The 26470-nt window shown below is 33.0% G+C and overlaps 5 protein-coding genes across 8 annotated transcripts; 3 read left to right on the forward strand and 2 right to left on the reverse strand.

Moving 5' to 3' along the window:
- The first annotated feature begins 962 nt into the window (after positions 1-962).
- On the forward strand, positions 963-1923 carry LOC106433543. Its single transcript, XM_013874371.3, has one exon. It carries the CDS (start codon positions 1322-1324, stop codon positions 1574-1576), a length of 255 nt encoding a protein of 84 aa, XP_013729825.1. The 5' UTR covers positions 963-1321; the 3' UTR covers positions 1577-1923.
- Positions 1924-2215: 292 nt separating this feature from the next.
- On the reverse strand, positions 2216-4224 carry LOC106433563 (phosphopantothenate--cysteine ligase 2). 4 transcript variants are annotated; one of them, XM_013874393.3, is made up of 9 exons: positions 4099-4224; positions 3719-3960; positions 3581-3625; positions 3407-3492; positions 3268-3320; positions 3107-3166; positions 2921-3022; positions 2717-2836; positions 2216-2619 (listed from the first exon to the last, which is right to left on the reverse strand). In XM_013874393.3, exons 2-9 carry the CDS (start codon positions 3949-3951, stop codon positions 2380-2382), a joined length of 939 nt encoding a protein of 312 aa, XP_013729847.1. In that variant the 5' UTR covers positions 3952-3960; positions 4099-4224; the 3' UTR covers positions 2216-2379. The 4 variants fall into 4 exon arrangements, with proteins under 4 accessions (XP_013729847.1, XP_013729845.1, XP_013729846.1 ...); XM_013874391.3 differs by having other exon boundaries at positions 3719-3963; positions 4099-4221; XM_013874392.3 differs by having other exon boundaries at positions 3719-3963; positions 4095-4216.
- A 154-nt stretch (positions 4225-4378) lies between these two features.
- Positions 4379-8757, forward strand: LOC106370707 (wall-associated receptor kinase-like 20). The gene is made up of 4 exons (XM_013810703.3): positions 4379-6673; positions 6922-7312; positions 7395-7457; positions 7533-8757. The coding sequence occupies exons 1-4, from the start codon at positions 6233-6235 to the stop codon at positions 8624-8626; spliced, it is 1989 nt and encodes a 662-aa protein (XP_013666157.2). The 5' UTR covers positions 4379-6232; the 3' UTR covers positions 8627-8757.
- Positions 8758-8975: 218 nt separating this feature from the next.
- On the forward strand, positions 8976-10236 carry LOC106372565 (uncharacterized protein At2g39795, mitochondrial-like). The gene is made up of 3 exons (XM_013812810.3): positions 8976-9303; positions 9451-9806; positions 9890-10236. The coding sequence occupies exons 1-3, from the start codon at positions 9034-9036 to the stop codon at positions 10047-10049; spliced, it is 786 nt and encodes a 261-aa protein (XP_013668264.2). The 5' UTR covers positions 8976-9033; the 3' UTR covers positions 10050-10236.
- Positions 10237-15569: 5333 nt separating this feature from the next.
- LOC106372564 (BEL1-like homeodomain protein 9) lies at positions 15570-19393 on the reverse strand. The gene is made up of 4 exons (XM_013812809.3): positions 18493-19393; positions 17345-17742; positions 16833-16893; positions 15570-16246 (listed from the first exon to the last, which is right to left on the reverse strand). The coding sequence occupies exons 1-4, from the start codon at positions 19210-19212 to the stop codon at positions 15677-15679; spliced, it is 1749 nt and encodes a 582-aa protein (XP_013668263.2). The 5' UTR covers positions 19213-19393; the 3' UTR covers positions 15570-15676.
- Between the last annotated feature and the right edge of the window lie 7077 nt (positions 19394-26470).

A 26470-nucleotide genomic window follows, 5' to 3' on the forward strand; every position in this document is an offset into this window, starting at 1 on the left:
ACACTCGAGTGACTAAACCATTTTCATAACAATGTATGTAATGAAACAAAAACGAGATAGAAAATGTAATAAAAAGTTACATAATATTACTAATAAATTAATTTTCATACTCGTTCTATGTGTGATTCGAATGGGACAATAATAATGAACATTTTGAAATATCAAAACTATTCACAAAGTTTACAAAAAGTTTCAAGTACATAAAAGTAGTAATGAACACATAACTTATACACTGACCAAAGTTTCTTTTAAAATTTTGCTTAGAGATCTTATATATTTGTCACATAGAAACTCAAAACATCTTTGTCTCTATTTTGCTTTAGCTTCAGTTGAGAAACCAAAAGAACTGGAATGTATTTGTCTTTCTATAAGTTCAAACCAACCAATTCCATAAGAGAAACAAGTACATAGAGATGTTACTATTGGTCCCTAGAGGTGTTACTATTGGTCCCTTCTATTCATATATTTTCTCTCAGTCATTTTATATATTTGTCAGTTACCACAAACAGCAAAAGAACACATTTGTACTTTCCTCGATCTTGACCAAGCTAACCCGATTCACGGTTAGTTTATCTTTGTAAGAGTCAGATTTGAGTTGCTTTTAACTCATGTTGCTATAGATTTCGCGAATAACCATCTCGAAAGCCGTCTTTACATTCATCGAGTCCAGAGCAAATGTTACCATGAAAAACAAACCTTCAGCCTCCGCAAGGCTTCTGCCTTCCTCAATGTTCACCGCAGTTGACAAACCTTGCATTAAAATGACAATGGGATCAAACTTTTCCCCATCCATGATGCAAACTATGACTTCATTCAAGATTGTGAGGCTAGTGGGGTTGGTAATTTGATACGAAATTAATTTTAAATCAGCTATTTTAATATGTTTAAGATAACAGTTACTTGTTCGTCGACTTTTTACTCTACTTTAAAAATCCTTATTGACTTATCGATTAAAAATGGAATATCTTCTTCAGCAGAATGAATATATTTCTTACAAAATTAATTTATTCTTATATATTCTATTTCAAGCTCAAGATTTCTTCGGTGTAAGTTGAGATGTTCCTTTCACATTTTTTGGCCCACAAAGTATATTTATTTATAATTACCTCTGCAATGCATATCCTTAAACCCATTATTTACCGTGACGTTTAAGCATACGTGGCATCAAAGGTATTACGCCACGTCACTATCATTACCCTCTCCGCTCTTCTTATATTTTACACCAAAGCCATCTTATTGATCACAAAGACAAAACCATCAAAGAATCCCCATCAAAAAAAGAAAAACACAAGTACTTGAATAGTTTAAAAGATAAAAGAAAATGGAAGGCCTGATTCCATTCTTGTACAAAGCCGTGGTCATGTATAAAAGAGAAGGAAGCTTTTCGTCAGCTTTGCTCAGCGACCATCATTCTCCTTCTACTTCAGGTTACTACATGAGACTTCCTGACGACTCCTCCGGTAGATTTCGAACGTCAGACCTCAGGCGATTTGGGACGGACCGTCTTGGATTGCTTAAAACGACGCCTTCTTCACCATCTCGCTCGCCCACTAGGAACATCACGAAACGTACGTAAGGAGTGTTCTGGATATATACTATTTACATAACGATATAACTACTATGTATTAATATATGTTACCTGTAGTTCAGCGTAAATTATTATACTTGCATGTAAAACTACGTTTTGTTAAGTCATCATAATCATGGTTAAACTGTAAATATAAGGACATCCAGAATTATGATGATGGAATTTAACAAAGATGTTAATAGTTTACGGTGGATCGATCATGTATTTATAATTTGTGTAGTGGATTTGTCAATATTGTGTGCACTTGTAAATTAAAGTGTGATCATTCAAAAGAAAAAGTGTGTAATATCTATCATATGTGAATTTTTTTTCTATAGCAAACATCTTATTTATCATATGTATTATGTAAATACTTGATTTCGTGTTGCTTATGCATTCTTCTCTGTCAACGAAGTTGATTCGGTAATTGATAATTACTTTTGTCACAGTCGAAATTGTTAAACCTTTTCATGGCTTGAAAATATATGTTGAATATTTGACTTTAATGGGGTGCAAATAAATTTTGAGTATTTAAAAACTTAAAAAATCTCATGTATGATTGTTACAAACTAAATAGTTGGATCTTAATTATAATAAAACTAAATAGATGGTGACTTTTTTTTCCATTTTCAAGAAAACTCTTGCTCGTTTAATAAATAAAATGTGAAATTAATGATCAATGGTCAAAAACCTAGTCATCATTCTTTCACATAGCGTACACAAATACAAAGAGAGGAGGAAACTATATAGATTGTTTCTGTTGAGTGGATGAAAGATTCATACATGTTTTTGACTTGGAAGCATTTGAGAAATCAAGTGTGAGATTCTTTGATGTATGTTGAGTGCCGATCTACAATGAGGCGAATAAGATTGTCTTCTACAATAGCTTCAGGCTTATCGCTATCACGCCTAACCACAACATTACCGCTGCTTGAAACAACCACAACTTCTTCCTTACGTGTTGACAGCTCATTAGCTACAACAGCGTGCACTTTGTACTTTCCTAGAGCCTTTGTAGCCTTGTCTATCAGAATCTTTGAGTCTGTCTCAAGCTGGATCCAAATATCAATAATAAGTTTTTATCAAATTTTAAGAGAAGTAAACTATACAAAAGAGAATTAGATACAAAAGAGAATAGAGAGATTGGACCTTGAATGATATGCAGAAAGCCTGTGGAGCCCAATTTGTTCTCAAGATTGAAAGCATTTTGGGAACTTGAGCAAGTCTTATGTCCAAAGGACCAGATCCTGATTCTATTTTGTGCTCTGTCTGGTTTCACCAAACATACAAAAAGTAGTTTTTCAGACCAAAAGAAAAAAAAAAGGCATAGTAATACGGGCATGAGACTCTTACCATGCTATTCCAGGGCACATAAAAGTCAGACACAGCAGCAGCAAGATAAAACATTGAACATGGACCGACGTCTTTGAATGCCGTTGCAATCAACCGCAACATCTGTAACATAAAACATTTACAGCACCAAAATCAACTTCAGCTGCAACTCTGTCGAAGAATTTGCGATAAGCCGGATTCTTGTACCTGAAGATACTCATAGATGGTTGTGAATGGGAGCTTCAGTAAGCGAGCTTCAGCTACTGCCTGCAATGTTCAAAAACACACAAAAATAAAGTGATAAATTTTTTTTTTTTTTTGGGGTAAAACAAACACATTAAAAAGGAAACAAGTGGTTTAATTCATACAGCTTGCTGGTCCATAACAGCCATTTTCACAGCTTCCACATGTGATGCATGAACTGAAAACAAAAAAAAAAAAAGACCGTACAAAACATCTGATTAAAGATAAATCTATGGATATAGATGGAGAAAGAAAGACAAATACCTTGAATGTTGGTGTTATCTGGAAACTGAAAACATTCAAGGAATGGATCATCAGGAAGAGACCGGCAATATGGCTGGCAAGTTCCACTAAAGAGTCGATATAAGAGAGAGAGAGAGAGAGAGAGAGAGCACCACCATTATCACACAATCCAGAACAAAAAGCAAAGTACCGTACCTCCTATACAGAAACACTACAGCATATCCAGCCTTGACGAAGTTCCTTTGCAACATAATCAAAAACAAATTTAGACCGGAGAATAAAACATCTAAAATTATATAAGAGAGTGATTGAAAAGAAAAAGACAAAACTTACTCAGTAGAAGCAGCACCTCTGTTTCCAGAGCTGAAGTTATCGATATTTCTTACGCATCGCTGCTCCAGTGGAACCGTAGTTCCGCCTGACGTCACGCATACGATCCTCCTCCTCCCTCCTGAAGAATTGTGCTCGATGAAGCCGTTAAGCTTCTGTAGTATATCTTCCATCTTCTTGAGAGGCGGAGACGATTCGAAAAAGGAGCTAACTTCATCTTCCCCCATTGAACTCATCTCTCAATTCTTCTAAGAAAACACAATTACTGAATCAGAGTTCTTATACGAGAAGATAAGAAGATCCAACCAAAACCAGAACCTATTTCTACCAAATATCTTCTCATAAACAACAAACATATAGATCAGTGATCAAATCTTACTCACAAAAATTAATCACTACAAAGCAGATCTACCGCCTCGAACTCGACGATCTCGTCTCCGGTCATCATCATTTCGCCACGTTCGAATCGGATTAGTTGAAGACGATAAGATAACTGGGCCGTAACGGGCCATACTTTAAATCTAGGATAATAATCTCAACCGTCAAAATAATATAATTCCTTCGAAAGCCCTGGCCCATTAACTATAGTCCATTATGCATGGAAAGGGTAAAAAATGAAACTATAAAATAATAAACTTCTGTTGTCTTTATCCCACATGTTGGAGTTTTGGTGCAGACTTTTGAAGATTTCTCTCTTCTTTGTATGCTTTTGATTGTAAATCAAAATTATACTACTGTATGCTTCTTAAAAAAAGTTAGATTAAGAATTGTATAGGTTTCGAGGATTAAATTAAACAAACTAATCATGTATTTATTTCAGCTAAAGCTGAAGATTGCTTGTAAATTAACTTCAAAGGCCTCATCAAAAGGTTTGCTTCATGTAAGTTGAGACTTTCCTTTCACATCTTTTCTTTCCTTCTCATTAATATACATTTTCTTCTCTTTCTCCTCAATGTTACTTATCGTTAAGGCACTAACAACATTACTTACCCTCACGATTGACCATACGTGTGTGGCTTCATAATATAACCATTACGCTACATCATTATCTCTACACATTTCTCTCTTCTATATTAATACACATTGGTCACAAATCCCATCATCAAAACATAGAAATCTCACAAGAAAACAAATAGAAATTTTTTTTTGATTGTAACTGAAAAACAAATGGAAGGTCTGATTCCATTCTTGTACAAGGCCATTGTTATGTATAAAATAGAAAGAAGCCTATCGTCCGTTTTGTTCAGCGACCATGACTCTCCTCCGCTGATTTTGGACCTTCGCCTCTCAGGCGATTCGGATCAGAACGTACGTCATGATATGTTCGAAAGAAAGTTGTCTCGCAATAGCTAGGGACATCACCATGTTTCTGCGTAGGGACTATGATGAATGATTGATGCGTATATCTATTGGTCTACATGTGATTGTGTGGTAATTGTATATTGACTATTATTATATTTGCAAGTAATGTTATTATAATTGCAACTCTCATGATACCAAACATTTTCGTTAAAGTTAGAAGAATAACAACGAATACTTTTCTATCCGATGGTATTTTCATAAAGATTTTCAGTATCATACTACTATAAAATACTTTCTCCGTTTCTAAATGTAAATAGTTTTAGCAAAAAAAGTTTGTTTCACAATATAACTAGTTTACATATTTCAATGCATTTTTTTCATTTATTGGATATTGTGTGACCAATAAAATAATGTTATGTTTTTAATAATTGGTTGAATTAATTGGTTAAATGATATATTTTTTTAAATAACAATTTTCTAAATATTCGTGTTTTTAAGCAAAAATATTTACAATTAAAAATGGAGGGAATAAGAGGTGATTAGACGTATGAAATCACATCTATTTAAAATAGTGTCATAGAGGTGATTAGAGGGTTGTTGATCCGAAGTGGCTCTCCAGTTGTGTGGGAAACGGGAACGGTATCTCAAACTTGGATACATAACTCCGTAATGAAACCGGACGCTCTTAAAGTTATACAGTTTGTGAACATAAAATTCCAAAAGATGTGAAAGACGGTGAAATCTTTGCATGTGCAGTGCTTTGGATCTTGAATATTCTGTTCATCTTTTTTTTTTTCTATAACTTTAGTTTTACAAAGCATACACTCACATAGAGTTTTTTTTTTTTTTTTTGGTAAAAAACACTAACATATATAGTGCCTTTTACACGCACATAGAGTTGTCGACGAATAGTATATAAAACTTGGGAGTCATAAAAATGTTGGGATGATCATGACAGACATTGAATCTGCACAATCTTCCTTAGAAAATACAAACATGATTTTTTGAGCAAACCTAAATAAATCCTCACATTTTCTCGTTTTACAACAACTCGGGAATTGCTTAGTTTTACTTTTATCACACTATGAAATACGTAGCAATTGTATAAACCACAAATAATAACATTAATAATAATCACCTTTCATTAGTACATAACCTTAACCTTTCTTCACATACTCTGATCACCATTTTTCCACACTCAATTAGTTTTCCAAGATGGAGAACAAGCGATCATACTACGCCATATTGATTCCAACTCTCTGGACCGTATGGCTAGCATGCGTAGGGCAATCTTGTGCTCGTCACCCTAAGGTAAAACCTCCCATGCCCGGACCACCACGGTGTCCCAACTGCGGACCCATGGTTGTACCTTACCCGCTTAGCACGGGTCCAAACTGTGGTGACCAAGCCTACAAGATAAATTGTGTTGGGGGTAAGCTCTATTTCGGTGCTCTTCATGGGTCATCTTATCTCATCACGTCTATCAACCCGGTGACACAACGGATAATCATACACCCGCCTGGTTTTGCTAGCTCTGGGTCTTGTCTCTCGGCCGATGTCTCTAAAGCTGGTCTAGAGCTCGACCCACATCTTCCTTTTAGCATCACTAATAGCAACACTATCTTGCTGCTTGGTTGCCCTGAAGCTATGCTGCAGGTTAAGTATTTTTTTCTTTCTCCTGGTTTAAACATTGTTTTGGCTGGTTCGATTGAATACGAGCTTCCAGTTAACCTGTTTATATTTGTAGTGGCAGTCAAAATTTGTTTCGGTTTAAATTGATATTGGAGTTAATTAGGTTCGGTTAAAATGTCCAATACTCTACTCTTTAAGCTACAACGAAACTATAGATCAAATGTGATGAAACCCAGTTTTGAGGCCTGACAAAGAGATTTTGGGGTCTGCAGGCGCCAATAGATTGTACCGGAACCAGCTTATGCCACAGTTACATCAAGAGCAATGTATCAGCTTGTTCCAAGGCTCCCTTTTGTTGCACCTTCAGAACCGACGGGTCTCAAAACGCTTACACGATCAGGATCAATGGTGGAGGATGTCTCGCGTACCAGAGCTTTGTGGGGTTGAATCCAAACAAAGAGGTTCCACCTCCTGGTAAAAAATGGCCAGACCCAGGGTTAGAGTTGCAATGGACACTGCCTAAGGAACCGGTCTGCAAAACGGATGTAGATTGTAGCCTCTTGTTGGGTACTAAATCAAAGTGCTTGCCTGACACTACGAGTCTCGGCCTGAAACGATGCTTCTGCAAAAAGGGTTTGGAATGGGATCCGGTCAGCTCAACATGTAAGTAAACCGCGTAACAAAGTGAACTAAACCATTAAATCACAGAACTCTGTTTGATTAGTAATTGACATAACTGTTTTAGGTGGTAAATGTCGCCATGGGAAACTATGCAAGAAAAAGAAGAAGAGCACCGTTGTTTTCGCAGGTACATAAGAAAAATATATAAACCAAATCCAAATTTGATTGATTGTAAACCGTTCTAAACTTCATTCACTTGAAGGTGCGGCGGTTGCGGTTGTGGTGGTTACACTGGCGATTGCGGTAGCGGTTCTTGCAAACAAACATAGCCACAAAAGAGTTAAAAAAGAGATCCATAAGAACATAGTGAAGGAGCGACAAGAGATGCTCAGCGCAAAATCCACAGGAAAATCATCAAGAATCTTCACAGGCAGAGAAATCACAAAAGCAACCAACAACTTCTCAAAGGAAAATCTCATAGGCACCGGAGGTTTCGGCGAAGTGTTTAAAGCTGTTCTTGACGACGGAACCATAACAGCCATCAAACGAGCAAAGCTTAACAACACCAAAGGCACTGATCAAATCCTAAACGAGGTTCGGATTCTCTGCCAAGTCAATCACAGAAGCTTAGTCAGGCTCCTTGGTTGCTGCGTCGACCTCGAGCTGCCTCTCTTGATCTACGAGTTCATTCCCAACGGAACTCTATTCGAACATCTCCATGGCAGTTCAGACTGCAGCTGGAAACCCCTGTCTTGGCGACGAAGACTGCAGATCGCGTATCAAACCGCTGAAGGCTTAGCTTATCTTCATTCCTCAGCAATGCCACCCATCTACCACCGCGATGTGAAGTCAAGCAACATCTTGCTCGACGACAAGCTAAACGCCAAGGTTTCAGACTTTGGCCTCTCGAGGCTGGTGGATTTGACAGAAACAGCTAACAACGAGAGCCATATCTTCACTGGCGCTCAAGGTACACTAGGCTATGTCGATCCGGAGTACTACAGGAACTTCCAGCTAACTGATAAGAGCGATGTGTACAGCTTCGGGGTCGTGCTTCTGGAGATGGTTACATCGAAGAAGGCGATAGATTTCAGTAGACAAGAGGAAGATGTGAACCTGGTGATGTATATGAACAAGATGATGGACGAAGAGAGGTTGATCGAATGCATTGATCCGGTGCTGAAGAAGACGGCTAGCAAGGTTGACCTGCAGACGATGCAACAGCTCGGGAATTTAGCATCCGCGTGCCTTAACGAGAGGAGACAGAACCGGCCTTCGATGAAAGAGGTGGCTGATGAGATCGAGTACATCATCAATGTTCTGTCACAAGAGGTTACTGAGACACAGTTGTCTTAGGCACTCACCAAAAAATGAACCTGTATTCTTCTTTCCCTGTTTCCAGGTTATGAATTAGATAAAGAAGAAAAGAGAAAGAAGAAATGTATTTTTTTTTTTTTTTTTGAATTAAGGAGATGAGTTTTGAAAAACATAACGCCAAAATCCATCAGCTTTATCTGGGAAATTTCACATTCCAGATTTCAAAATCAATCAGTCGTCTTCAAGAAATTACCAACCGTCGTGACGAAACTGAAGAAACAGTGACGCGAATCTAGCAAACTATGGGCTTTGATAGGCCCATTAATAATGAGGCCTTATCCGATCTTATTAGATAAAAAAGGAGTCATTATAAAAACTCTTTTAAACCTCACTTTAAAAACCCTCATTTCATTTCATTTCAATAGAGCCCTAGAATCCTCCCGAAAATGTCGTTGACCACCGTGTTCCGTCGAGCCTCGTCTAGAGTCGCTACTCTCGCCTTCCGCTCAGTTAGATCTCCGTTGGCCGTCCGCAGTGGCTCCGAGAGACTGATTCTCGGTAGCCAGCAGCTCAGCCGCGCGTCGGCGATTCCGTTCTCGAGATTTCACTCGACGGAAAGTGCGGTCACTAAAACAACCGCCGACGAGAATCTGGTTAGCGTTCTCGAATCTGAAATCGATTGCGCCGTTAAGGAGGAGGCCCCTGATCAAAACCTCGTAAGTTCTCTCTGTTTGATTTAAAAAAAAAAACATTTGTGTTGAATTGTTTATTATTTTACTCGAATTCCAGAAACCTTTTGATTTTAGTTTATAATAGTTGTATTAAGAGTATGAGCAATAAATTAGCTGATTATAAACAAACAGATGGAAGATGTGCCACAAGGGTTTCCTTTCAAGATCATTGATACTCCTGGGGAACGAACTGTGTTGCTTCAAAGGAATTTTGAGGATGAAACCATCCAAGTCGAAGTCGACTCTTCTGCGCCTTATGACGATGATGAAGAAGAAGAACAAGAGCAAGCTGAAGGAAATGATGATGAAGATGAGGAACACTCTGTTAAAATCCGGATTCCCATGGTTGTGAGTGTCTCCAAAGGTGATGGTGTCTGCCTTGAGTTTGGAGTCAGCGCTTACCCCGATGAGATTGTGATTGATAGTTTATCCATCAAACACCCTCAAGGATCTGACAGTGAGCTTGCTTACGAAGGACCTGACTTTGAGTAAGTTTCATTCCATTTCTCCTTTGCTGCTGCAATGTATGTTGGATGCTGTTATGTGATTCGAGTTTTGGGGATTTATGCAGTGACTTGGATGAGAACCTGCAGAAAGCTTTCCACAGGTTCTTGGAGATCAGAGGGATCAAGCCGAGCTTCACTGACTTTCTCGCTGATTACGTGGCCAACAAAGACAGCAGAGAGTATCTTCAATGGCTTAAGGATGTCAAGTCTTTTGTTGAGAAGTGATAACTGCTCTTTGTTTCCATGAATAATAAGAGTGAACCTCTTACTTGAGACTTCTTTTTTACTTCAAATCGTTTTAGAGTTTTTATTTCAGATGAACCTGTTCTCATCAGAATGGTCCATGATAATACAGAAAATTCGTTGAAATGAGTGGTTCCTTGTTGGATAATGATACAACTTTTCCCTTAAACATTTGATCAATATCGCTGATCAAATCAACCAATTTATAGGTGATTATGGTTCTTTCACTCTGTGCATAAGAAATTGTTTCGTAACTTTTAATTAAAAAAAATTAAGAACCGGTTCTTAAATAAGATATTTAAAAGTTAAAAGATTTCGCTAATAACCATATCCTAAGAACCTCCATTAATCATTCTCGGTTACGTCTGTGCAATTGATTTTGCTCGTTGTTATCCAGAATGTTTGTATGAATAAATATAATATTTCTCTTTTTGCTTTTCGTTTTCTGGTAAAATCATATAACAGCAGCGCATACATAATTTATATTTAGATACGGGCTAGATAATATCAAACATGTTACTATATTTATAAATGTTGGTTCTACATTTTGAAAATTTAAATCTATGTTTGCAAGTTTTATATTTACTAAAAATCTCTCCTAACATGTAGGTTGTTTTTTTTGAAGTTTATGAAGTCTTAGTTACAGATGAAGTGATTATAATTCACAAGATTCAGTTGTAGTAAAAAGGAATAAAATGCAAAGAGTAAGGATTATCGTTAACTAACCAATTTCAATGGTGTAATGTGAATGTGATGCTTCTTCTTCTCAAAGCAAGTCTACGTATAATTAGTCTGTATAGAGCTGAGTGTTGCCTTGTACCTCGAGTAAGGAAGAGGTAATCTGTGTCCCGAGGATTAAAAATCATGTATATATTTGCTTTACATGTGTATGAATTTTTAAACCTCAGGATGCAGATTACCAGTTCCTCACCAAGTATCATCTTCTTCTTTGTCGTTGTTGCTGCTGTTATTGTATCTGGTGAGTTGGTTTTGTTGTTGTTAATGGTGGGAATATATATAGAGCTATTGAAGCTAATAAACAGTGATGGTGCAAAAGTATAATACTTATTCCAAAGGTTTAATGCTTTCGGAACAAATACTCATAGAGACAGACAATATCTTTTCTTGTCCATGATTTCTCTTATATTCCTATATTTATCTTCAGTTCAGCGCATATCCAAAGACCGATCGATATATACGCCTTGGCGCGTCTGATGTCTAAAGTGGCCTACATATGTACATACCTTTGCTTGCATGGGTTTTAATTTAGATCGATTTTAACGTTATTGACGAATGAGGTCGTTATGTAAGTATCCTTTATTTTCATGTCGTTTAAGTTTCTTTATTTTTCACCAACGATGGTCTTTTTGTATCAAGTTTACTCCGATCCAGTAGCGGCCCTGGGCAGAAGCAGTAGAAGCATCTGCTTCCGGCAAATAAATTAGATGTATATTTCGGCCATTTTTAAAATTTTATCACACTACCTCATATGGTTAAAGGAGCTAATGTTCCATTTGAAGGTAACTGATTCAAGACCACTTGACAGTCTTTATTTTTTTTTGTGCTTCCAGCCCAACTTTTAAAAAAGTTTTTCAAGGCCGGGCCTGCTCCGATCCGAGCAACCGTAAACACTGTTTTTCGTCTTAGTAAAATATTCCCTATCACCCGTTCGTAGTAGTAGAGTCGAAATAATTCTTCTGAAAAGTATGATCCACGTCTAGAAAAATCGTCCGGTTCCATTCTCCTCTTTACCTTACTACACTTTGCTCCAGTAAGTTTGTCTCGATGACTATTATAATAATCTTTTTGCTATAACATCATTTTTATATTTAATAATCCTTTGTTGAATTTTCAAGAATAATCGAATAGTTATATGTGTTCTTAGAAATTTATTTGATTTTATAACATAAAACGTGTGGAGGGTAGTTTTTCGCATCCACGTAAAGGAGCCGGATTGTGAAAGATCAAATCACATGATATATTGATTCTTTGTTCTTTACGAGCCAATGATGGCACCTTCGTTTTTTTTTCCTGGCTAACTTTTAATATTCAAATAGTCTTTCAAATTTTCTTTGACTACTTTTATTTCCTTTTCCAAGCTCATCACGATTCACATGAACCAAATCTCCTCTCAATTTATTTCCTATAATTTTATCTTTAGTAAATTACATGCTCAAATCTCTAAATTGTAACTTATCGTAACATATTGAGATATTCAGTTGCCTTCTTCATTTTTATTTAAATAATTAATTCCATCTGTCCACATATTGAAACTTTTTCACAATCAAAACTAAATACTCTACGATTGGGATGATGCTATGATGATAAATACTTTGTAACTAGATGATAATCTGCGCGGGGTGAGTTCTTATAATAATGTTTGTTTATGAAATGATTTTAACATTTTACAACACTACAATCTTTATCGATTATAAAATAATGAATACAAATGTTGGTCTCTTAAATATATCATCGTTTTTGAAGAGTTAACATATTACATCTCATTTTAATTAATTTTAAGACTTCGTATGCACAAAAGAAAATTAAGTTTTGCGGTTAGCACAAATCACCAAAACCAAATATGCAACATCGATTGTATAATGACGAAAAAGGATTAGGTTTTCTGCTCTCGATTTGTTTACTATTGACTCTTCATAAGTGATTTCATTTTCTACATATATAGAATTGTGCTTTTGTTCTCGTCTTTGTTTCATTGATATGAGTTAGGTTTCTTTTTTTTTAATTTATTTTATGAATTCAGTGAATTACATAAGTGTCAATTAAAAAAATGGACATCTGTAAAAATTATTTTCACTCCATATACATATCTAAGAATCGAAATTTTGAAAAAAAATCATCGGCAAACTATATTAACAGGTTAGTGTTCAATTTTAATATATCAAGCTGTTATAAAATATAAGTGCAAACTCAAAATATAAATGTTTGTCTAGTATATATTCACCAATTCGGTCTAAAAATCATCTAATTAGAACAACAAAATAAATTACTTATTTCACCAGTTCGGGTAATATCTGAATCCGAAGGGGTAATATCCGAACCCGAATGAATATCCAAAGATAACCACACATAAGTGTATTTAACTTTATATTTCTAGTTTATTTCTTTTATTTTATTCAAAATATTTATATTAATGATTCTTATTGCTCAAAATTAGATAATATACATATAATTATGGACAAAATCATTTGTTACTTACTTAAAATATATATCAAGTTCTTGTTTCTTGCATTAACAAAAGTTGCATCTAAAATTTCAAAACAACAACTAAATTAGTGTCTTTCTATTTTTAAAGTTTTATCTCCAAACCTATTAATAGTTTAATCTCTTAAAAATAACATAAAAACAGTTAAGTTAAAAAATATTTTAAATACAAAAACTTAAACAATGAATAATTTATTTATTTTTTCTTCAAAATTTAAATATCTGAACCCGACCCAAAATATCTGAACCCAAACATAGAATACCCGAACCCGACTCAAAGTGTAGAAATACCCAAACGGATTCTATACCTTTATACTGAAATATCTGATACAAACCCGAACGTGTATCCGAACGCCCACCCCTATGATATATGATCATTTGTATCTTGATTGAACAAAAAAAAAATTAAAACAATTGATCACAATTTTTTTAATGTGAGACTTTTACCATTTTTAGTAATTTATAGTCGTTTTAAAAAATTTAAAATATAACTTATAAGAAAAAAATCTAATTGTTTTTATTATATGCTTAATATGATTGTTTAATTTCTTTTAATAGTATAAAATTAAACAAAAAAGAGAGAGGTTAGAATTTTTTATATCAAATATGTATTATTCATAATCATTAATTGTCGTATATATGTTAATCATATTAAGTAATTATGTAGCTTTTATTTAAGGAAAGAAAAAATATTCTTTTGTACAATATTAATTAATTTGATAATTAGTTTAATAAAAAGCATAGTATATGTTTATATGAACCAACTTATTTTTCTAACAATTCTATGAATCATTCTCGTGATGACACGTGGCTACGAAAACATGTCGTAATGCTCCAGGATTAATATATAGGGGATGAGTATAAACAACATAAGTACACAATATGAAATTTGAGAATGCAAGAGCATGATTGTTGGGGGTTCTTAGCGGAATATAAGAACTCATATCTTAACTTTTAACTAAAAAAAGCTAAGAACCGGCTCTTAAATAAGATATTTAAGAGTCGGTTCTTAGTTTTTTTAGTTAAAAGTTAAGAGAAGGGTTATATTCCGCGAAAAACTCCACTCTAAAAACCCCTCAATAATCATGTTCTTAGAGGGTGTATCAAAACCATCTCCAACCCACCTTTATTTTTATCTCTATATTTTCTCCTAAAATAGAGAAACTTTATTATAGAGGTGAAAATGCTCCAATGTATGCCTCTATAATAGAGTTCCTCTATTTATAGGGGAAAATATAGAGATATGATATTTTCACCTCTAAGACCATCTCCTACCCACCTCTTTTTTCATCTCTATATTTTTCTCTAAAATAGAAAAACTCTATTATAGATGTGAAATGCTCCAATGTATGCATCTATAATAGAGTTCATCTATTTATAGGGGAAAATATAAATATATGCTATTTTTACCTCTAAATATAAAGGCAAAAAGTAACTTTCCTCTATATTTTCCTCTAAAATAGAGGAACTCTATTATAGAGGCATACATTTGAGCATTTTCATCTCTATAATAGAGATTTCAATTTTAGAGGAAATTATAGAAGTATACATTGGAGATGCTCACCATCTTCAACTCATCTCTATCATAGAGATGGGTTGGAGATAGAGATGGGTTGGAGATGATCTAAATATAGAGGCAAAAAGTAATTTTTCTTTATATTTTCCTCTAAAATAGATGAATTCTATTATAAAAACATACATTGTAACATTTTCACCTCTATAATAAAAATCTCTATTTTAGAGGAAATTATAGAGGTGCGTATTGGAGATGTTTTAAGAAATGGTCAAGAGAATCAATTCTGAAAGAAAGAAAATTTTCTTTTTCTTTTTGTATAAGATGAGGGAAATGTTATATATTTTCCTTGTTTTCCAAAGCTAATGCAAAGTTATTTTGAAGCAATAAAAGCACCCTTTTTCAATTTTTTTGCTCTGATGGGCTCTTCAAAAGCCAAGTCTGTTACCCACCCTTTTACCATTGTTCGATGGAGTGCAACCCGAATCAAACCACAAAAACCGAACAAATTGAAATCCGGTTTGAACGGTTCAAATTTGTTTCTTACAGTATAGTTAAATAGTATTACCTATCACTCACTTAAACCAGTTGGTTCAATTACTCTAGAAAAGTTAGGGTTTCAGAACCAGTACTTGAGCAAAATAGATAGTTTGTTTATTTACCTATCAGACATTTTGGACTTAATCGAAAATGATTTCGGTGAGCTAGAGCCTATAGAATTCATTTCAATTTTCATTCCTTAGAGATACTCGTCAAAAGGAAAACACTAACAAAAAAAATGAAAACACTAAAAATATACACATCATTTTCATTACAATTTTCCATAATACATAGCCAAACGTCAAACATATTTTGTATCAACACACAAATAATCTCATCCTACAAAATCATGTAGAAACTGAGGATTACTACCTCCAATAAAGTCTCTCCCAAACTGACGATTTTGCACTTCATACCCACCGCCACCACCGTAAGACCCACCTCCTCCACCACTACTGCCACCTTCAAGTCCAAACCTCTGAGCAGTTGTCATCGGAAAAGGCTCCGGCAACCCAATCTGATGATGAAGCCCTAACGTCAACGACACTCCTCCATTTGTGCTGCTACTCATTCCCGCTACATTAGACGACGCAATACCGTAGGAGAAGGCAACCGCGCCGCCGCTACCACTGTTTCCAGCGTTCATAAAGTTGTTGCTATTATTGTTGGTGGTGGTGCCATGAACGTCGTCATTTTGCACCCGCCTAGCGGGTGATGAGTTATTGTTAGCTCTTTGCTGAGCCGTGGAGGAAGAAGGGTTGTTGTTATCGGGGAAGACGGTGGTGGTGTTACGCTCGTCCCTCCAAGAAGAAGATCTCTGAGATTGTCGAGTCTCTAGCATATGAATCTCTTCCACCATCGGCTTCCATACCCTAACTCGTGCGTTTATGAACCAATTCGATACCTAAAAATAATACAGTTACTAATCCACCAATAATATAATACATTTGCAAAAAAAAAATCTTAAGATAATTAATGGTTATCAATCATAACCTAATAACCTAGGAAGTAAAACTAAGGAAAGCAAAAAAGAAACCCTAGGTATTTAGTTAATTTTATTTAATGACGAACTAAATTCTTCACACTAGAAATAAACTGGACTAAATAGAGTTATTGGAATGTAAATACTGCATTATTTTGTTGTATTTTAAATTCATATTTTGCTTTATTAAAAAGCCGTTCTAGATTATTTCCTACAAAATTAACTTGTGTAAAAATTTCAAGATTTTTTTGGACAAGAATATATAGTGCAATACTTAGTGAAGGCTGATAAACGTACATAACCGCAGAGAGCAGAATCTCATTTTGTAAGCTTATATGCGCATAGTTTTCCTATTTTCTAAAAAAAACTATTTATATGCGCTTAATTATATAGTAAGAAATGCCTTAAGCTATGAAGAAGAAAAAACAAGAAATAAAGGAAAAACAAAACTGAAGATTTCCCAAGTGAAAACCTGATGAATTTTCAAAAAAAAAGAAGAAGCGAAAACCTGATTTCTGGAGAGACCCGTCTGTTTAGCCAACATGAGTTTGTCTGTATCAGTTGGATAACTGCAACAAAAGATACACACACCAATTATTTTTCTCACAATATATACTCATATACAGACACATGATTACATTTACAAAACGACATATCCATGTCCGAGAGAAAACAAGCATTCGAAATGTCCCATCAAAAACATACTTCCAAGTTATTATACACTTCTATGCATACATACACATTCTTGCATCTATAGCTATGTAATCACAATCATATAAATAAGTGGTGCATGTCATCCTGACACATTAATATCAAAAATGAGATATGATGTAGACATATAGATATCGGGTATTGGACTTTGCTTATGTCAAGTTACAACTGTAACTTCAATAAAATAAATTGATGGTCTGATTGAATTGACATGGTTAACACATAGGACAGTTAGAACTAAGCTCAAACTCAAATAAACTGCTTTCAAAACCATAAAAAATATATATGGCTAAAATCATAAATACTTACGGATGCAAAAAGTGATCGAAGAGCCAAGCCCTTAGAACGGTGACTGCGCGTTCGGGTAAGCCCCGGTGCGGTCTCCAAACAGGAGCATGGTTGTCAGGAAACCCATGTCTTTGACCAGCAGAACACAAGCCTCTACTACTATCACTTCCTCCAAATCGCATAGACTCAGTTCTATTCTCAGATATCATCAGATGACCAGATTGTTGTTGTTGTATCTTGTTATTTGTGCTAAGCTGTAGTTGCTCCGTTATAGCATTCTTCAAACACTTGAAATGCCTAGACAATGCCTTTAAGGTTAAACTCGCGTAAGGAGCTGCATGCCCGAGACCTGCTACGCATTCGAATGAACCCATCACAGCTTGAAGCTGCTCATAGTATTGCTTATACCTCTTGTAAACCTTGTAAAACGTCATGAGGAAATGTCTTTAGATTCGAATCCATTATCTAACTAAAAATATGTAAATTATAGCTTCCATTGGATCAGACATTATCTTCTCACTTAAAAAAATATGTTAATATATATACCTCGGAATAAACTAATCATAGTCTTTAAACCCCTATCTTTAAGTTCACATAAGTACATAAACAGTCTCGTGCATATATTCCCTTTCATAAAGAAGAAATTCTCTTTTTATCACTAAATTTATATCCCTAAGATTTGAAGCATCCAATTCACAAATCTAGATATCCCTTATAATTAATTTAGACTTTAGTATAACCTTAAAATCTATTAAACGTAACAAATAAGGAAGAAGGGGGGCAAGCCTTGTATATATATATCATGTCATAATATGGGACTTAATAAGATCATTCTATACTTCTATTCATGCTAAACGTAGGGAACGTTTAATTAAAATGAATGAGATAAAATATATTAAAACGATATAGATTTTAAATGGCTTTGCAAGAGTTTCATTTTCCAAGGAAGATCTTTTTAGGAGACACCAATTTATCACATATCATTTATCAAATTTTGTCTCCAACTTCGAAGGACACCGACCAAAAACTGTGAACATTTTAACACAGTAATACACATATGTACATGGAAGTATGAGAAAGTTTAAGACAATACTAATCGCTGAATTAACAGGTTTATCTGGTTCTTTATAAGGAATATAAAACAAGATTGTATCATTAATATATAATACCTCGTCCAGCATGGAGATGAGCTTTGATTTGTTCTTCATATATTCTCCTCCACCGGAGTCGGAAGTGCCGCAGAGACTCTCAACCGTCGGATCAAAGAGCAAAGAAGAATCGTCTTCGTCGATGTTTTTGTCGGTGTAAATACCATGACCCACATTACAGAACTCATCAAGAAGTATCTGTGCTGGTTTCAAGAACCTCGATCCTTTCAGAATCGATGCGTAACCAGTGAACGGTCCGAGAGGGCCAGAGCTTCTCGAGGCGACGGTAACGGTGGCAGCGGCTGCTTCAGCGGCGGATCTACCGAATCCGGAGTTAACAACGCCGGGAACGACTAGATCGTACGTTAGTCTGGGGTGAGATGACAAGGACAGAGATAAGGGCTCGGGTTTGAAGACAAGAACGTCTCCGGAGGAGAGTCCGTCGTGAAAGGAATGATCTCCGGCGACGGCAACAGCGTTGGATGAAGAGGAAGAAGGACCACCAAGAAATCCCATGAAATTACTGTAGCTAGGGTTGGATATGTGGCTATTGTTATTGGAGTGAAATCCACCGGCGGCGAGATAGTCGGAGTCTCCGAGAGGATATACGCCGGCGCCGCCACCGGAAGAGGAAGGAGGATGAGGATGGTGAAAGTGGAAGTGGGAATCGAGAGAAGGAATCCGAAGTTTATCACGTCGGCTTTGTTGGAGGACATGGTAAGGCTCATAAGCATCTGCCATGGAGAAAGATGATTTCGAGATGCAGAAGAAGAAGAGAGAGAGAGAGAAGTAACAGTGGAAGAGATAATGGTGTGACAGTGAAACGAGAGTAGGAGGTTGAGAGAGAGAGAGAGAGAGAGAGAGGCTTCTTTTGCTTTCTTTTCGAAGCACTATCAAGTAGGTATGTATATCATCATAAATTATTTTGTCTGAAAACAAAAATATCTACGTTCTTATTATAGACCTGTTATGTTTATTGCGGAATAAATTATTGAGCATTACAGTTTTGGTCAAAGGATCATCCGTCTGATGTTTGCTACTAGCTAGCTATAGTTAATGCTCTCTCGTATGTGATCCATAGAATGAATAAGAAGTGACATGATTCTGCATATTTTTACTATAGTTATTTTGCATGATCCCGTATTATAGTTGTTTATATTTAGTTATTCGTAAAACAAAATTTTAGAAGACATTTCTTATGATAATTTTATATATTGATTTGTAAATTTAGGTTACAAATTGTTTAACCGTCTTATAGTGTACTTTCATCTATATTTTACGATTAGTCATCGTAAAGTTCACAACCCATCGGAATGTTTTTGAACGTGGTACTAATTAGTTTCGTAGTAGTCCATTGCGGTGGCAAATAGCAATTTGTTGCGTTCTATTCGGTTTTCTTACTATATCATTTATTTCATTTGTACACATGCGTACTTATTTTTGGGTGCAACAGTAACAATACACGTTAACTTGTATCTATTTTACCGCATCTATATAACTCTTGCCTCTTGGAAGATGTGTTAAACATTGGAAAAAAGACGAGTATGGAAGCGATGTATACTCGTCAAACTTTTTGTGTTCGGTAATTGATGCTGAATTTTATCATGCAAATCAGCTAGAATAGTGTAATTTAGAGATTTGTATAGATGATTTAAAGTTGTATAAACTGAAAAGTGAAAAATCCCGGGTTTGGTGGGAGAGGCTGTATTGGAAATCGAGAGAAGATGACCGGCTGTAACCGGTGACAGTCGAACAGGTTCTTTGTACAAACTGTTCTGTGTCTTAGTCTTTCACATACTTTCTGACATTTCTACTACTTTTTAAGTCTTCTTTTTGTCGTTTTTCTTCTTTTCTTTTGCTCGAATAAATACCTTTTTACACCATAAATTATAATCATACTAATCGCTCTAGTACGCGTGGATGGTGTGTCCCGCAAGGTTAACGAGAGAACCAATTTGAGCATTTCAGTTTTGTAGTATATAATCAATTATTCAATTACTACAGTATTTTTCTTCACTAATTTTCAACAAATTACTTAGGTAAACTATATTAACATACACAGTAAACAAATTAATAAATACTAATGCGGTCACCCATGCATTGTCAGTTAAAAAGGTCAACAGACAACAGCCTTCATACGAGGATAAAAAAATTGTAAACCCTATTTCATATTTTACTGCCTTATTATTCCTGTTTGATGACAAAAATTATGCTCAGTATATAAAATAGACAATGACAATAATTACTGAGTATGATTTTGTCGTTCAAAGGAATACGATTATTATTTATGCGTTCTGAAAACATTCCCATAGAACACAAAAATTTCATCTATATTTCACGTTAAAATAGAGTAACTCTATTATAGAGTTTAATTTGCTTGAATGGTTCACTCTATAGTAGACTTACTTTATAATAGAATTACTCTATAATAATGTGAAACTAGATTTTGACCCGCCCTTTTCGAGGGCAGGATTATTTTGTAAATATACTTTTAGTAAAAAATTTATTCGTCTTTAAGTTTTATTAAAGTTGTGGTTTAATTTTTTTTTACCTTCTTTATGATAAACATGATACATGTTAATTTTTTTAAATCATAACATGTTTAGTTTGTTAGAATCATACAAATTTGAAAATTATACTGATACTATCTTATTTTATACTATTCATTTGTATTTGTTTTTATTTGTAGTAAATTTATATATCTAATACATAACTTTAGCAAATTTCCAACCCGTTTTGTAAATTTTACCTTTTTATTTGATGTATTTTTTATAATTAAATATATATATTTGTAAGATTTAAGATTTTTTTGAAATGTGTGTGTCTGGTATAGATGATAATATTTTATATTTTAGATCACTATTTATAATAACTATGATATATATATATATATATGATATATTGATATTAAATAATTTTAATTTCAAATTTACAACCTTTTAGCAAGGTGATAGGGTTTAAAGGAGCCATTGAAAAATGATTCATTTTTTACGTTTTCGTTTGTGCTTTACACCTTTTAGCAAGGTGATAAGTTTTAAAGGAGCCAATTGAAAAAGGATTCATTTTTACGTTGTTTATGGTTCGTTTGTGCTAATGAAAAGTTTCATCAAAAGTATTTTTAATAGTGTAATTTATTGTACTACGTAATCTAGGTAAAATCTAAGATATTTTGTCAAGATATTAATTATATTAACTAGGTAATAATCTGCGCCTTGCGCGGGATGTGATTATTAGTTTCGTAATTTTTAATAAAAAGATATTAAATCTGTTTAATCTGGATATTGGTTCGGTTTTAAGTTTTTTTTTGGTTTTTAATCTTCTAAAATATAACTATTATTTTAAATTAATATTCATTTTAGTTTATTTGGTTAAAATGTTTGGTTTTTTGGTTTTTTCCGGTAAAAACAAAAAAATAATATTATTTGTTTATTTTCATGTTATGAATTTTAAATAACTGTCATGTCGAACCAATAGTTTCTAAACATATAATAGTTTAATAAAAAGAAAAGAAAATTATTAAAACAAATCGTTTCACTACAATTTGGTCGGTAGTGAAAGAATCATTAAGAAAAAATATTTCAACTTTCAAAAAAATTAGACACTTCAGTTGTGGTGAATACTTAGTTAAAATGTGCTCACATCAAGGTGCACATATATGTGTATGTAAAAAGTATACAAAAATAGTTGACAAATATATAAAAATATTGTTAATTAATATTAAATGACATTTTTGTTCAAAATAATACATGAAAGATAAAATTAAAATTAATTTAAAATAAAAAAGGCCTTGACATAAGTCATTTTTACATATAAAGAAAATAAAATTGTATCCGTAAATAGGAGTGGGCACATATCGAATATCTGGGTATTTGGAAGCATTTGTGTCGATTCGATCTTTAGCCACCTAGATATTTGGTGACTCGGATATCCGAAATGTTTTAGAATTTTAAAGAATATCTGATTTGATCCGTAAATAAAATAAAATTTTAAAATAATTATTTTTTTTAATAATAACATTTTGTTACAAAAATAAAACATTATTTAACTTTTTAAATTCTAGTACCTAATATAATAAATTTAATTCATAAAATATTGTAAAACTGATATAAAGTATAATATATATAACATATATATATATATATATATATATATATATATATATATATATATATATATATATATATTTTCTTTACATATATGTATATATATGCATATAACAGATCAAATTAGATATTCGTTCCTAAAAATATTGGTATTTGTGATTTGCTTCTTTTTTGGATATTGTATTTTAGTATTTGATTTGTTTCGTAGAGTTACGGATATCCAGATTTTTTGGTTCAAATCAAAACGGATAACGAATCGAATCAAAATTTATGAATATTTTGCTCAACTTTATCCGTAAACAATAAAAATAATATATATATAGTTTGGCTTTTGATTCGTTATCTATTTTTGTTTGAACCGAAAAATCTAAAGTTTTATTGGAACCATTTATATGAGTTTTATATTAAAAAAAATCGCAAAGTACATAGTATGAACACATTTATGTATATAGTGTGAACACGTTAGCATACTTATTATCAAATCATTGTGAGATTGCCACATGTCTATTATAATGTGAATGCATTTATTACAATGCTTCTCTTTTAATATATAAGAGATGATTGTTCAGAAAATATTGAGTTTAAATTATTTGTTAAGATATCTAGAATTGTACCAGAAATTTAGGGAGGTTTTTGTAGCAACCATTTAACATATAAGAAAGTGTCAATTGTTCTGTATCTTCTTTCCATCAATGTAGGAAGTTTATACAATATGCATAGATACTAAAATGTTTTCACATATTTTATGTATTTTTTAAAATGTTGTTAGACTAACTCATTAATATAAAATGATGGTTACTGTATGAAACATATAATTTTCCACTATTATGATGCAACATAAAATCTTTTAATTGTATATATAAATATACAAATTAATCGTCGATGTAAAACATTTTAAAAAATGATATTTGAGAATATTGTTTTCATCTTCATCTTGTTCATTCATATGCAGGTTTTCTTGACAAAGCATTATTAGAATAGAGGATTAAACAACCCTGAATTTGTGAGACCTTGAAGAGATCTATGTTATTGACTCAAAGACAAAAGTTATTCATATTGGTCATTCGTATGCAAATTTTCTTGATAAAGCAGGATCAGAAATTCAGGGTTAAATGACTCTGAATTTTTGTTAAACCTTGAAGAGATATATGTTATCGACTCCAAGACAATTGTTATTGCCAGAGTTCTAGTTGAACGAATTGCCTTTTTGTTTATCTAGATTTGATAAGCATTGTGGTGTTGATAATGTAATACGTAGCTTTGGAAGTTTTGGTAAATTTTGGGAACGATTATGATTGTTCATATAACTAAATATTGACTAACCAAATTAACTGAGTATATTTTATATTAATGAAACACAATTTGAACAGTTCCAAAACTTAAACCGAATTGTAAATGATGGTTTAAATGAAGATTGGTTTAGTTTAAGTATGTTGGTTTTTTTTTTTTTTTGTCAGCAATTTAAGTATGTTGGTTACCATATAAATTTGTATATGAAACATATTTTAATATTAAGTCACAACATTGTTTAATAAGCCCAAATTAAAAAGCATGCCATGGTAATTTCAAACAGGACTCTATTTTAATAGAGTAGATATAGTCTAATGTTGTTTTTTTACTCTATTATAGAATGAACCGTTGGAATAAATTTAACTATATAATATAATTATTCTATTTTAGAGTAAAATATAGAGTAAATTTTTGCGTAGGATGGTCTAAGTTATTAGAGCGAGTTAAAAAACCCCGTGAATTATAAATCTGCCAGGAAATGATTAAAAACCTCTGCTTGTGAGTTAGCAAAAATTGTATTATAAATCTGCCAGAAAATGATTAAAAACGGAATAGTAAGTTCTACTGTATTGTAATAATCATGTTTGAAATAATCATTAGATGATTTTCGTTTGCATGGGAAATAATGCGACGTAAAGCATTTGAAAATGTGTTTCGAACATTAAGCAAGTGTTTTCTTTCCTGTTACATTTATTTATATATAAAGTATTTCCTCTTTTGGCTAATTTGGACCACAAAATTGAAAAGAACCAAAGCACTCCATTAAAGTATCACAGTATATTAAAGTGCACGTAATTATTAGTTCTGCTCTTCAGTTATTACATTACATCACGGATTTTACACACATATGGAGATATACCGAGCAATCGTTCTTTTTCATAATTGCTTGGCTGAAAATAAAAAAAAATTGAAATTTAACATACTGCGATTTTATTAATTAGCTCTCTGTAGCTGACAAACAAATAGTAGTTCTCTGTATATACAATGAATCTTTTGCGACTCTAATAGTATCATTTACATAACCATTAAATTATTCACTCCGATCCCTAGTAATATATGAACATAAATCTATTTTGTATGAAAGTTCAAGAGGTTAAAACATAATTATGAGTTAATGGCTTGGTTGATCATAATGAAAGAACATCCCAACCACAAGACTATTGAAATTTAACTTAATATAATCTTTTGGACAAAAGTAAAACCCACTGTCTCGCTTTATTCCACTATGGTAAAGAAATCAGTCGCAACTCGTAATGCCCTGAGATCTAATAGCATGATTATCTTAACAACCATGAAAAATTGCTTAAATTTTTTTTATTATTATTAAAAAGTGCACCAATTGCTGACCGCCACGTGTTAATGGGGTCCGCAAACAATACAAGCAATAAAGAAAACTGGATGCTTATTTTGCATGCAGAAGGAATGTTGCTTGTGTTTTTGGTGGAGCCCCAGGCCATAAGCAACCCTTTCTTTAGAGGGATAAAGATGTTCTAAGAGTCATACTTCAATCGTTGCTTCCATGGCGATGATACATAAATTTCTTTATTAGAAAATTAAAAAGATTTGAAGGTAATTTGGATGATTTGATTCAGAAGTAATAAACATTACGCGAGTATGGTAATTTGAATAAAAATGTATTATCATCCATATTTTTTGGATATCAGGAAGTACATATCATTTTCAATTGCATACAAATCCTTTTCTACAAATAAGATGCTTGGATCATCTGGTAATAACCAACACTTACTTTTATAAACTATTTTTATGTTTATTACAGTATAACTTGGATGCATACTTAAAACAAACTAGTTGGTTGTCCGTGAATTCGTAAATATAAATATTGTAAGAAAATATATATTATGATACAATGTCTCAAATTTTGAGTAATAATTAGAAACACTAAAAATATAATTTTTAACTTCAAATAGTTTGAAAATCAGTCGTAAAGTTTTTATAAATTTGATGTAAAAATAACTGATGAATATTCAGTAATAACAAATGCTCGTGGAATTATATATATGTAATTATCACATTATTTTCCTCGTTATAATTTCGTTCTTTTTATTAAATTTTTGCTAATATTTTCCTAACTTTTTACATATGCTTTCCCAAATATTTATTTATCTTTCAAAATAGTAATACACCAAAAATCCATCTCAGAATTATTTTCAATGATAACATTACCTTATTCACTATATTTGGCTTAAATGCAAAAAAGTTAAATTAAAGTTCTTACATGTTCCTTTAAATATAATCTTTCCAATCTTCAAAGCATAATTATTTATAAAGCATATATGAACATTATAAGAGATTAATAATTATTATCGATACAACTATATTTTTATATAAATATGAAATCATTATATCGATTTATGTATATTGTTTAATATTCATAATTTTATGTAGTATATAAATATAAAAAGAATTGATCAAAAATTATTACACTTTCTATATTTTTGAAAATTAGCTACCATTAATTATTATTCGTAATATCATTTAGGTTATTTGGCAAGTGGTAGTAATTAGTTTTAGACTTACCTTTTATTTTTGATGTAATTAAAATAATTAAAAATGATAAAAAGTTATGTTCATTATATTACATAGTT

The sequence above is a fragment of the Brassica napus genome, chromosome C9 (genome assembly GCF_020379485.1).
Source record: "Brassica napus cultivar Da-Ae chromosome C9, Da-Ae, whole genome shotgun sequence".
Taxonomy (NCBI): domain Eukaryota; kingdom Viridiplantae; phylum Streptophyta; class Magnoliopsida; order Brassicales; family Brassicaceae; genus Brassica; species Brassica napus.

What these genes read in the sequence shown, in the direction of transcription:
- LOC106433543 (XM_013874371.3), top strand. Translation starts at nt 1,322, where the DNA reads ATGGAAGGCCTGATTCCATTCTTGTACAAAGCCGTGGTCATGTATAAA.
- LOC106433563 (XM_013874393.3), bottom strand. Translation starts at nt 3,951, where the DNA reads ATGAGTTCAATGGGGGAAGATGAAGTTAGCTCCTTTTTCGAATCGTCT. An exon ending in AGATAACACCAACATTCAAG is followed by an intron (nt 3,321 to 3,406) that starts GTATTTGTCTTT and finishes TTTTGTTTTCAG; the next exon opens with TTCATGCATCACATGTGGAA. An exon ending in CTTTCTGCATATCATTCAAG is followed by an intron (nt 2,620 to 2,716) that starts GTCCAATCTCTC and finishes ATTTGGATCCAG; the next exon opens with CTTGAGACAGACTCAAAGAT.
- LOC106370707 (XM_013810703.3), top strand. Translation starts at nt 6,233, where the DNA reads ATGGAGAACAAGCGATCATACTACGCCATATTGATTCCAACTCTCTGG. An exon ending in GCCCTGAAGCTATGCTGCAG is followed by an intron (nt 6,674 to 6,921) that starts GTTAAGTATTTT and finishes TGGGGTCTGCAG; the next exon opens with GCGCCAATAGATTGTACCGG. An exon ending in GGATCCGGTCAGCTCAACAT is followed by an intron (nt 7,313 to 7,394) that starts GTAAGTAAACCG and finishes TAACTGTTTTAG; the next exon opens with GTGGTAAATGTCGCCATGGG.
- LOC106372565 (XM_013812810.3), top strand. Translation starts at nt 9,034, where the DNA reads ATGTCGTTGACCACCGTGTTCCGTCGAGCCTCGTCTAGAGTCGCTACT. An exon ending in AGGCCCCTGATCAAAACCTC is followed by an intron (nt 9,304 to 9,450) that starts GTAAGTTCTCTC and finishes ATAAACAAACAG; the next exon opens with ATGGAAGATGTGCCACAAGG. An exon ending in TACGAAGGACCTGACTTTGA is followed by an intron (nt 9,807 to 9,889) that starts GTAAGTTTCATT and finishes GGATTTATGCAG; the next exon opens with TGACTTGGATGAGAACCTGC.
- LOC106372564 (XM_013812809.3), bottom strand. Translation starts at nt 19,212, where the DNA reads ATGGCAGATGCTTATGAGCCTTACCATGTCCTCCAACAAAGCCGACGT. An exon ending in TCATCTCCATGCTGGACGAG is followed by an intron (nt 17,743 to 18,492) that starts GTATTATATATT and finishes ACGTTTTACAAG; the next exon opens with GTTTACAAGAGGTATAAGCA. An exon ending in CGGGTCTCTCCAGAAATCAG is followed by an intron (nt 16,247 to 16,832) that starts GTTTTCGCTTCT and finishes TATTATTTTTAG; the next exon opens with GTATCGAATTGGTTCATAAA.